This window comes from Ursus americanus, chromosome 5, assembly GCF_024610735.1.
Source record: "Ursus americanus isolate L20-20 chromosome 5, mUrsAme1.1.p, whole genome shotgun sequence".
Classification (NCBI taxonomy): Eukaryota; Metazoa; Chordata; class Mammalia; order Carnivora; family Ursidae; genus Ursus; species Ursus americanus.
In genome coordinates this window covers 32,677,386-32,690,225 of record NC_142131.1, presented here as the reverse complement: position 1 = coordinate 32,690,225, position 12,840 = coordinate 32,677,386, and the positions used below count along the sequence as shown (strand labels likewise).

The following is a 12,840-nucleotide window of genomic DNA, read 5'->3' as shown; positions in this document are numbered from 1 at the left end:
TAGATTTTGGTGTAACACAAGTTTATAGTGCTCCTTTTGTGGAATTAAAGAACATCTGATTTTCATTGAGGGACTAATTTTTCCTACTGAAAAACTTATTTACAAGAGAAAAATATCCTAAATATACTTCTAAAAATGATAATCAAGTCTTTGTTGATTGACTTACATTCGATTTATTTTAATTATATCACTTAATCTAATGGAGTGTCCTGGCAGGACAGAAAGGTTAAACTAAAAATCCTAAAGTAATCCATTATTAATCATATAAAATTAAAAAAAAAAACTACCACGCAAACCAACAGAAAAAGAAAGTACTTTATTTATTTATAACATCATTTTGTAAACAATCACACTGTGCATTTTTAAATTCAACAATAACAAATTTTTTTCCTTTAGATTTATAGCAAACCTGTGTGAAGTCAATGAGTTAATACAAGAGTGAAGATGAACAGGATAGAATAATTTTTGAAAATGTTAAATTACAGCACTTGATACAAAGACAGATAACTATCTGTACCATAAAAATTTACATGCCACAAAACATTAATTTATAATTTTAAATATGCAGTAAAACACATTTATAAAAAAGCATCAACATTAATTTTATTATAAGCCAGTGAATTACTCAGAGGAATATTAAAACTTACTAAAACCAGTAAATTTTGCAACTGAGGTAAAAATTTTAAGTAAACAAAACTATCATTTATAAGAGCCAAAAAGTAAATGGAAGGGCAGACAACACTTCTTGACAACTATGTCTACTCCTTGATATTCTGAAGCAGCTTCAGTAAATGTGACTCAATGACCTGTTGAACTAGAACAGACAGGTTATCAAGACCACAGCATGTTGATCACAAAATTTTACACAGAACTATCAAATTCAACTTAACGTCAATTTTTCCTTAAAATAAAGTTATTCCTCCTATTCCGAGGATATACGTCCAGTAACATATACTCACTGAGGATGGTAAGATCGCAATGCAATACTTAGTGCACTTAAAACTTAGTCTGTCACTGACTTAGTGATTGTTTAATTACTGGATTCTGTTCTTGTACAAGGTGTGTTCTAAAGAACAGAGAAAGGGCAACTATAAAGCATTTTATAAGTAATTCGCTACAAAAATGTTAAACAAGTCTTGTATGTAAATAGGTGTGCACTCTAGCAACGAATTATTTGGGTTGGTGAAAAGTAATAGTAACAGACTCATTTCCAGACTTTGTAAGAATTTGTTGATTTTGCCCACAATTAAAAGTTAATGTCAGGAGTTAGGAAAACATGCCATATTTTATGACCAGAAGTGATGAGAATGGTTTAGTCCACTAGTTTGTACTGTTTATAGAGTTTTACCAACTAAAATAAAACCTGACAGTTCTAAAATACTTACCACTTCTATAGCCCAAGGCTACAGCTAAATCCATAGAATTATACCCAGAGTCAGTTTCAATGGTTGGGTCAGCTCCATTTTCTATATCAAAATAGAAAAATCTGCATAAATAAAATGAAAATGTAGATATGTTTGTCTATTAGTGGCTCATGTGCAAATAGCAGGACAGATTTTCAGCAAATTGGATATTTTTAGGATGGCCTAACAAAGCACAGAGCACATGAAGTGCACAGAATTCACTTTGGTGGGTCAGAGGGAGGACACTTCAAGCAAACAGGCATCCTCGATAACAGATGAAACTCATAAACAACTACAGACAAAACTTATGTGCAAAGACACTGTAGACAGAGAACACAATGATGGATTCAGACATGATCTTCAAAAGGAAAACAACAGGGACAAATGCCCCAAGCACAGGTGTGCTGCATGATGGAGCTGCTTCCCACATGGGCAACTCTGTGATAACAGGTGCTGCAGCAGGATTAATGTATTTAATAACAGTTAATAATTCTCCCTAGTAATACCAGGGGAGGCCAGCTTGTAAGAAATTAAAATAAAGTCCTCACATGGTATTTTCTAAATATTTTCACTTTTTTTGGCTTACCTAAGAGCATTTTTACACATTTAACATGATTTCCATGCACAGCATAAAGCAAAGGTGTCCCTCCATTCTGCAAAAGGAAAAGGTGATTTAGTTTTTCAAGGTGAGTAACATTTGAATAATTTAATATTGCTGTGAGATGTTTTACTAAAAACTGGGCATGTAAAGGTAGTTTAAGGCAATTTTCATATTTTGTGAAGAATATTTAAATCAGAAGTAATAACTGAGTTTGTACCATACTTTTTCTTCCATGTGTTTAATTATTTTTTCAAATGTTTAGTAAAATTTATTATGTCTCTCCAAACTAAATAATTCCTAGAATTTATTACAGTATTTTAAAAATCAGGATCATAGACTCACCCAATCATATTCATTTACATCAACTCCACAATCAAGCAGCATTTTGACAATATCTGTGTAGCCTTTACTACAGGCCAATGAGAGTGCACTTTCTCGACCTTTTCCTAAAAGCTGGGGATCAGCACCCTGGAGTGGCAAGTGGAGATAAAAGAATTTTCAATTCATGTAAACAAGAATATTGTTATTTCTGTCAATAAGAATTACAGTTTAGTACTTAAGTAATGTTGCGGAGTTAATAACACAAACTTCTACTCATGGATGCCCTTATTATCAGGGTTGTCTGGAGGCCTTCCTTCCTCGCTCTATCTCAGTGCTAACTAACTCTCCTTTCACTCTGGAGTTAAGTTACATCTCCCCCATGAAGCTTCTCCTGCAGGGCTGATAGTACTTTTGTTCCCAATGTACTCTGAGGGAGCTGGGCATGAAATTCTCTCTCGCTGTTTCATGTATGATTAGTTTTATCTGCCCAACTAGATCCAAGTTCCACAAGAATATGAAAAGCATGCAAAAATTTTTTGGATCCTCTACCATTACATCTAGTTGGCTGGAGATACAAAATCTTTACTCAAGACTTAAGTAACTATATGTATACATTTTCCGAGGCATTTTCCTTACATTTTGAAGTAGAAACTCTACCACAGCTATTTGCCCGTGTGCTGCAGCCCACATCAGAGGAGTAAATCCTTCTTCATCTGTGTGATTGATAACATTTTCTATTTAAAAGAAAAACAATTTTTGTCATCTAACAACCATCTATTAATACCATTATGAAAATACTGGCGTTCTAAAAGGTGGATTATACTACTCAAAGAGGTTCACTTCTTGCAGACTTATTTGAAGTCCTATTATGTGCTATACGGTGCAGTCTGAATGTATTAAAATGTGCTTCCATGCACACAGCTCAGTTCATTATCTTGACGTATAAACTACCAGACATGACATAATGCTAGGTACAAGGCAGTCTGCAGAATATCAGACTCAGAATCAGGGAACTACAGTCTGAATCTTGGCTCTGTCACTTTACAGCAGTGTGATTCTGGGCATAGCACTTAATTTCTCCAATACACAGAATGATACTTTGCTTATCTCAAAGCATAGTTGGCAGAAACACAATAAAAATGAGATTATATGACAGCCCTTAGAATTACAGAAATATTTATTATAAAAACTCCAAAATCTTATTAAAGCCATCTTCTACTCTACAGCTAGCATTGCTGCCTTGGAATTTTTTTCATTCTTGCTGGTTTGCTAACAATATAATTTGCATGAAGAATGAATAATCTGAAACACAGTACCATGCAATTTTACCTTGAACTCCATTTTGTTTCCTAGAGTCAGCCTACTAGTTATAAAGTCCACAGTTTTTCCCTAAATTTATTTAGTAGACTGAAAATGAAACTTTCAAATACTTATAAACAAACAAAAATATAATAATGAAGTATGTCTTATAAAAGAATAACAGGATTTTTTATCACGTATCCTACATTCAATCAATAATACTGGGACAACCGGCTAACTTTGTGAAAAATGAAAGTAAGAGTAAAGCTTGATCTTCACCTCATTACATCAAAACATTCTGTATGTGTCAAAGATTGAAATATAAAAAAAGAAACCACAGAAATTCTAGAATAAGGGATGAATTTATTTATAATCTTTAAGTAGAAAATTCGAAGTAGGATATAAAACTCAGAAGTTACAATGATAAAAATAAATTTAGCACTACAAAATGTTAAACTTTGTTGAAAACATGAGAATCAAAGGAAAATGACAAACTGGTAAAAAAAAATGCAACATAAACAATAAAAAGTAAATTTCTTTAATTTAGATGAGGTCATATAAGTCAATATATATCAGGCAGGTCACATACAAAAGAGCTTAAATAGACCATAATTGTAAGAATCTAAACAGAGCCAGTATGAGATACCATTTTTTACCCATGAGATTAGCAAAGATTAAAATCTGATAATATCTTGTGTCACTGAGGATATGGGCAAATACAAACTCTAACTCTGGTGTGAGGACAGGACAAATATCTGGCAATATACATAAAAGTGAAAAATCCATATACCTTTTGACCCAGCAAATAAAATTGTAGGAACTTAACCTATGGATATTCTTAAAAAGAATGCCAACAAGGATGTTATTTAATAGTGAGAAACTGGAATCAACCATCGCCAAGGGGATTAGTTAAAAAATAAAAATACAGTATATATGTATGCAGCAATACAGTACAAAATTATGGACCTATGAAAAAGAATGAAATAGGGGGCACTTGGGTGGCTCAGTTGGTTAAGTGTCTGCCTTCGGCTCAGGTCATAATCCCAGGGTCCTGGGATCGAGTGTTGCCTTGGGCTCCCTGCTCAGCGGGAGTCTGCTTCTCCCTCTCCCTCTGACCCTCCCACTCTGCTTGTGCTCTCTCTCTTAAAATATATAAAGAAAATCTTTAAAAAAAAATAAAAAATAAATAAAAAGAATGAAATAAATCTTTATGTGCTCATATGGAAAGATCTCCAAAATATTAAGTGAAAAAAAGTGTCATGCAGTGTGTATTTTCCCTCTTGTGTACATAACAAAAAGCAAATACATATGTTCACACATAACCCCAAAAATAAACAGGAATGTTTTCTGAAAGAGTTTCCTGAACACATAAGAAATTTAAAATGTTTGCTTTTGGGGAAAAGGTTAGGGTGGTAAGGGAGGCTGTTAACTTTTATACTTTGTAGTACTTCATTTATTTTTTTTACTACCTACAGGGTTATCTGCCTGGTGAGAGTATGCAACTATTTTTTTTTGTCTTTATACCTTCCTTTATTAAAATAAAACAACAAAAATCTAATAAATCCAATTAAATATGTTTTAAGTACAGTTAAAAAAACAGACTCTCACCTTGTTCAATTCGAGTAGCTAGGTAGAGCATCTCTCCCTGAGCAGCCAACTGGTGAACAGATAAAGCTGAAACGATACCACAAAAAGCTTCATGTTTTCCTACCTACAGGGTACACTCTCATCATGTCATTCATATTTGTGCAGCAGTTCTCCTTTCTAAAACAAAAACTTATCATTTTATTTTTTTAAAAAATTTAACTTAAAATATATCCTAACATTACAAGTAGCCATTCTATATCTGAGAATTGATATATATTTAAGGCAATTCTGACATCTGCAAAATTGTTATCAATGAATATGTAAACTTTTATGATCAACTATTGATAATGAAAATTGCTAATGATCTCGTCAATCAAAGAAATGGTTTAGGTATTTAATTTTTAAAATGCTAACTCAATATCCAAACTTATTAGGATGTTGGGTCTAAAACACACAAAGACACACCTTCTCTCTTTTTATTGATTAAATCTTCTGAAATCCCAAATATCATTATTTCAAAACTCCATGAGTTTTTATTAACTTTTGGAGTGAGGTAGTAAATGGAAAAATGACTTCGAGAGTAAATTCTTGAATGCAGACCTAGTTGTGGCTAATTAGCTGTGTAACCTTGAATAAACGATTAACTGTTTTTGTCTACAACGTGAGGGACATGAACTGCATGATCTCTAGTGTTTCTTTTTAGCTCAAAAATAATGCGGTTGGACTATTTTAAGAGAATATATTTATTCATCCATCCATCCATTCTTCATTTATTTTTTTTTAAGGCAACATCTTTATTTTAAAACAAAACTAAACAGACAACGTTCTGTGAGGGTTCATCTTAAAAATTAGTATCACTTGATCCTTGACTTCAGCAATATGACTGAATGGCTTAATAGAAAGGAAAGCAATTATGAAGCACATGCAAATTTAATATGTAGACCAAAATGGCTAACAGATGAAGTAAGAGTCATGGACTCCTCCTGGCTTAACTGTTAAGCATGTGATTCAAAATCGGGAGGAATATGGTGTTTCCAAAGTAAGAACATTTATTTCACCATGCTTTAGAATATAGATGCGTTTACATTATATACTCAAATATAGTTCCTAATATCAAACTGCTAACTGGTTTTCTCTCTTAACATATCTATACTACATAGAATGTTTTCTGATTTATAAAGAAAACTTCATTTTATTTCTTCTAGAATGATTCTACATTTTTTAAAAATTGTGGATTCAGGGGCGCCTGGGTGGCACAGTGGTTGGGCATCTGCCTTCGGCTCAGGGCGTGATCCTAGCGTTATGGGATCGAGCCCCGCATCAGGCTCTTCTGCTATGAGCCTGCTTCTTCCTCTCCCACTCCCCCTGCTTATGTTCCCTCTCTCGCTGGCTGTCTCTCTGTCGAATGAATAAATAAATAAAATCTTTAAAAAAAAATTGTGGATTCAAGGTTTTAAAAGGGTTAATTTCATATTCATATTATTATAGTCAAATTCAAAATTATAGTACAAATCACTCAGTATATACCATAAATCACTTGCTGATCACTGATATAATTTATAAGTAAAATGTAAAGCCTTGCACTCCAAGAACAGAAAAACAATCACAATGTCTTAGAGTGCACAAAGTTCAGAATGACAAATTGTTTGTTATAATAAGACTATAAAGATTTTAAGAATAAAAATCTGTAGGGGTGCCTGGGTGGCTCAGTCTGTTAAGTGTCCAAATCTTGATTTCGGCTCAGGTCATGATTTCAGGGTCATGCTCTCAGGGTCCTGAGACAGAGCCCTGCAACAGCCCCATGCTAAGCATGGAGCCTGTTTAAGATTCTCTCTCTCCCTCTCCCCCTGCCTCTCCTCTCCCCACCTCTCCCTCAAAAAAAAAAAAAAATTATGAAAACTTGTATAAAATCTGTATGTGTATAAACAAATATAAACCTGTATTTGTATAAACCTATATAAAGTCTGTATTAAAATCTGTATTTGTTCTTGGGGCGCCTGGGTGGCTCAGTTGGTTATATGTCTGCCTTCAGCTCAGGTCATGATCCTGGGGTCCTGGGATCCAGTCCTGCATCGGGCTCCCTGTTCAGTGTAGAGTCTGCTTCTCCCTCTCCTGCTCCCCCTATTTGTGCTCTCTAATAAATAAATAAAATCTTTTTAAAAAAATCTGTATTTGTCCTTAACAAATACAAAACATGAAATATTTTTTTTTTTTTTTAAAGATTTTATTTATTTATGTGACAGAGAGACAGCCAGCGAGAGAGGGAACACAGCAGGGGGAGTGGGAGAGGAAAAAGCAGGCTCATAGCGGAAGAGCCTGATGTGGGACTCGATCCCGGATCGCCAGGATCACGCCCTGAGCCGAAGGCAGACGCTTTAACGACTGCGCTACCCAGGCGCCCCAAAACATGAAATATTTGATTATGTAGTAATGTTGTGAAAAAAATTTTAAATTACTAAAACTATCAAGATATCACTTAAGCTTTCCAAAATAGAATATGCATTTAAAGAAAATAATGTTTCAAAGCCAAACTCTTGAAAGCATTGTATTAGTAATAAGAATATTTTAATACACCAGTGAGATATACTTACAATTTGCTAATAGAGGTGTGGTTGAGACCTCATTTCCTCTGTGTTTGTTGGTCAAAGTAGTTGACTGTTTTATGGGTGAGAAGTGCTTTGTTGTAGAGGGAGTATAGACATGTCTTACTTGAATTCCCGGAGAAGGAGATGTGTGGATATTGCATTCAGCTAAGTAAAATAAATTCAAACACATTAAAATAATATTTTAATGACAGAATTTAAAAGTTCTATATTAATGTTTACATTAAAAAAGAAATACATGACATATATCTTCAACCGTTTCTCAAGTGATATTATTCTTTGCTATAAAATTTCTGTATTATCACAGTAAAGTTTCCAGAAAAAATCTGTATTGCTCTTGAGTGCTTTTATTCTGAGATTAGTTTTTTTAATCAACAGATTGTTATAAAAGTAAGTCTACAATATAATGACACACTTCACTGCATTAAAGCATGGGAAGCTGATGCCAATCAAGTATTCACGGAATAGGGACTATTAAGGTAATTCATTTCTTCAAAGGCACACATAATTTTTTTCTCCTATCATTTTAAAGCGTACAATAAGAAACTTCAATTTGTACATAAACAAAGGTCACGCAAGAAAATTTTTAAAAAGTCAACATATACTTATAGACATCAAATAACATGAAATTACTTAATTTTGGTTTTGATGAGATTCTCTAGAAAATCATATTAAAATATGACTTCCAAACTCAAAATCTCATGATCAGAAAGGAAAAAAAACCAAAAACGAAAAATGAAATAAACAAAAACAAATGCAGATATTTATACCATAACTTTCAACCTTTAAATAGAACAGATGCCACTTCCAGGTCAGAGTTAACCTGATCTTGAATATTTTTACTATCCTCTTCATTTAAGGACTTCACAAATCGAGAACACACGTTCATATCAAATCGGTTAGGTAATATGAATTTCATTCCCATGGCAACACCCTGAGCTGATCCTTCTTCTGCATTCGAGTCCAGCTGATGTTCTATTTTAATGTCTGGCATGCCAGTTAGACTGTAACTGTTGGGACACTCTTCCACTATCAGCTGGGCTCCAATATCCAGATTTGCTGATGTAGCCATGATTTCAACTGTAGTTTCAATAATTAAAACACTCCTTCATGATTTCCTCTTCATTTTATAGGAGTGGTATCCACTGTGTTCTTGGAATTCAGATATTGAAAAATCTGAAAGAAAAAAATTAAAAATATCATATCAACTTAGCTAAAGTACACAAAATAAGCAGAGTCCTCTTGTAAGCATCAACACATAATAGTAAGCATACAATGTTCAGAGGCAGCAGCTGGGTACGAATCCAAGCTTCACCACTTATCAGCTGTGTGAACCTGTACATTATGCAACCTCCCTAAGCCTCAATCTCACCTGTAAAATGGAGGTGTCACCATTAACCTCAGAGGAACCTGGTAAAGATGAAATGAAATACAGTAACATTCTCACCATCACTAGGTTCCAACAAATTTTACTCTTTTCTCCCCTTTCCTATTCCTGAACATTGCCAAATGAACAGAAGATCAAGGTAACAATGAAAAAAACTTCATGCTCTTTCACCAAGTTAGACTAGACCAAGCAGATGGCAGATATGAACCAGGAAGAGGGCCCTCACCAGAACACAACCATGCTGGCACCTTGATCTTAGACTTCCCGGCCTCCAGAACTACCCAAAATTCCTGCTACAGCAGAAGCCCACAGAGGACTTCATCAAGATGGAAAGAAGCCAGTTCCTACTGGCACAAAACACTGTAACAAATTCCTGATAGCATCTTTTTCTCAAAAATTTGACATTTGTTGTTTTCATAGTTCAAGTGAGTGATCCTTTCATTGATTGCTAGATTCTTTAAACCACCTTCCAATGTTAAAGTGCCAAGACTTCATTTCATAAATTAAAATGGCTAAAACATTAAAAAAAAAAACCTTCCGTGTGAAAACTTTAAACTCTTACCTGTAGTTCACCTTTTAACACGCTATGTTTATAAATGGCTCTCGGTTTGAATTTAAGATAGAACTCATATTGTACCCATGTCTATCAGCATCTACAACACCTGTGACTCTTGGATAGGTAAAGGCTTTACAAAGTTTTGGTTATGATGAAAGATATACTTATTTATCAGTTTTTGTTCAGTTCAAATGTTATTAACTTAATATAGGTTTTTATGAAAACTGTTACTATAGAAACTATAGATTATAGATTGGCTTCCTTTGCTTTATCATCTCTAGGGCAATAGGATCAAACAATAATTTTTAGATCTCAATTTTTGTAATAAGTATAAAGAAATAAGAAGTATAAATAAGAACTGATTTTTTTCAAGTATAGATAATCAAGACATGAATTCAATAAATGCAAACTCTCAAAGCACAGGTTATAAGCATACCTGTTATGGGATCATTTACTATTATTTTATAATGAGTTTTTAGTAATCACTGGCACTTACCTATGAACCTTAATATAATTTCAAGAAAATTTCATTATTGTACCTAAAATTGTTTCTAAAAAATGAAGAACTCCAAGATTATAAATGCCCAATGCATATAATCCCTAAGAAAGGAGGAAGAAAATTAAAACATCTAGTTAATCTTTTAATGTTAGGATTTACTGCCTCTTAGAAATTTTGAGAGGGTGCAGGATGTTTTAAAATTGGAACTTAAAAGGAAAAATGTGTTAGGATCACAGTGGAGCAGAGGTTGGCAAACCACACATGTACAGATAACTACTATTTTCAGTTTTAAAACATTTTCCAAGATTGATCCTTATAACAATCCTTCGAGTAGTGAGGGTAGGTAACTGTCATTTCCTATGTAGAGAAAAGAAAAAGGGAGCTTACACATTATGAAGGACCTATCCAGCTCTTTGGATAGATCATCTTGACCACTAATATAAGAAGCAGCACTAAACTAATCCAAACTTCCAAGGGACAAGAGGTGAAGAAATAACTACTACTACTACTACTACTACTACTACTACTACTACTACTACTACTACGAAATAACAAGTAGTAGTAGTAGTAGTAGTAGTAGTAGTAGTAATAAATAGTAGTAGTAGTAGTAGTAAGAAATAACAAGTAGTAGTAATAATAATAATAATAAAGTAACAGGTAATAAGGTCAATAATAATAATAAAGTAATAGTAGTAGTAGTAGTAAGAAATAACAAGTAGTAGTAGTAGTAGTAGTAGTAGTAATAATAATAATAAAGTAACAGGTAATAAGGTCAAACAGGTCAATAAGGTCAATAATAAGGTCAATAAGGTCCTTTAGAAAAAGGAAAGAGGGAAACCAGAACAGAAAATGAGCTGTGATTCAAATGGAGATGGAAGCGCAATGCAGAGGGCTTTAAAAATGTATTGCAAGATATGGACTGTGTTTCCTGAGGAAAGAACCATCTCCCACAGACTCCTGCCCAGAGCTGGCCTAAATGCAATCCCCTGAGCTCTCTTAGCACAGTGCATTTATTTCTATTTTTGGTACTTATCACTCTCTTGAAAGTTTCCACTTAAACTCCAAAGAAATTGAAAACTTCTCTAGGATGGAGCCCACTCTTACTAACCTTTGCACACAAAGCAGAGCCTGATTCTATCAGATGGTCCAGAAATGTTTTTATTTTTTTTTAAAGATTTTTATTTATTTATTCGACAGAGATAGAGACAGCCAGCGAGAGAGGGAACACAGGCAGTGGGAGTGGGAGAGGAAGAAGCAGGCTCCTAGCGGAGGAGCCTGATGTGGGGCTCGATCCCACAACATCGGTATCACGCCCTGAGCCGAAGGCAGACGCTTAACCGCTGTGCCACCCAGGCGCCCCCAGAAATGTTTTCTGATCTCAACTTCAACATCGTTTTACATTCTTTTCTATCCTGAAATGACCCTGCAAGATGCCCAACAAAGGCTTGCTAATTAGATTTGGCTTTACATTCTCAACATCACTACTAACTAGCTCTGCAACCCTGGACAGAAAAACTACATACGTTTCCTGAGACGCATTTTATTAATCTATACAATGTAGATGGTTGAAATAGACATCTCTAATACTCTCTCTAGCTCTAAACATTTTCCATGTCATAAATCAGGGTTTATAGATGGAATGGAACTACTGGTCTTTGAGGGGAGAACTAGGCAAGAGGAAGGAGTGAAAAAAAGAACGCTGTCTTGCCACTATTCCAGAGGAGACGAGCCAAATTGACTGGTTAAGCTAAGATTTTGAAGACTAGGAGAAGGAGAGGGGGAAACATGATCAAGAGTAGGAGGCGGTGAGAAAAAGAGGTATGGCCAAGGATAGCTAGGATTACCTCCATCGGTCAGAGCCCAAGGATGAAGGGAGAGACACACTGGGCAACTGTGCTAGTCCGCGGTGGATCCTAGTAACAGGAGACCCCCGGTTCTTCCTAATCTTGAAATTGTCCTACAAGGACAGGAAGGTGCTATGAAAATGAATGATGCCTCACGGGCGACAGGTGTCCCAGCGTCCCAGGACAGAAGCCCGCTGGAGGGGACAGGAGTAGTAAGGGAAGTCCGCTCGGTCGCCACCCGCCAGCTCCGCCTGAAAAGTCCCAACACAGCTCCAGTACCGCTGCGGAAACTAGTTCACCCACAGCGGGAGGGTCAGGGGGACAGGGGCCGGAGGCCGACTGACTGGGTAGGAGCGCAGGCCTCGCGACTACCTTCGACAGCCGACAGCGAGTCGGGCCTTTCCATCTGCGGCCACAGAGTCACTGCAGGCCCCCAAACCCCGGCTTGTTTTGACCGCGACGTCACTTCCGATTTCTTCTTTCGGTTTCTGGCCAAAAGACGTTCCGCCTCACTGCAGCCGGGAGGCCTTCCAGTTTTTTTTCACCGTCGCTGGTCGGTCTTTATTGCCGGAGTACTACAGAGACTGGGTCACTTCAGAAGACCCTCCTGGGTCACTAGGGCGACACCCGTCTGGCCCTCGGATCAAGTCTCCTCCCCTCCCATCGCCCCGCCCTCCTGGCCCGCCCCTGCGACTCTCGGGGTGCGTAAATCGCGTGGGCTTACGCCATTACGTCACTTT

The 12,840-nt window shown here is 35.8% G+C and overlaps 1 protein-coding gene across 2 annotated transcripts; it reads right to left on the bottom strand.

The window, feature by feature from the left end:
• Positions 1-297: 297 nt before the first annotated feature.
• On the bottom strand, positions 298-12,766 carry ANKRA2 (ankyrin repeat family A member 2). 2 transcript variants are annotated; one of them, XM_045809849.2, is made up of 10 exons: positions 12,473-12,766; positions 12,101-12,213; positions 8,598-8,990; positions 7,803-7,961; positions 5,233-5,298; positions 2,962-3,059; positions 2,347-2,472; positions 1,990-2,056; positions 1,386-1,466; positions 298-814 (listed from the first exon to the last, which is right to left on the bottom strand). In XM_045809849.2, the coding sequence occupies exons 3-10, from the start codon at positions 8,884-8,886 to the stop codon at positions 759-761; spliced, it is 942 nt and encodes a 313-aa protein (XP_045665805.1). In that variant the 5' UTR covers positions 8,887-8,990; positions 12,101-12,213; positions 12,473-12,766; the 3' UTR covers positions 298-758. The 2 variants fall into 2 exon arrangements, with proteins under 2 accessions (XP_045665805.1, XP_045665804.1); XM_045809848.2 differs by lacking the exon at positions 12,101-12,213.
• Between the last annotated feature and the right edge of the window lie 74 nt (positions 12,767-12,840).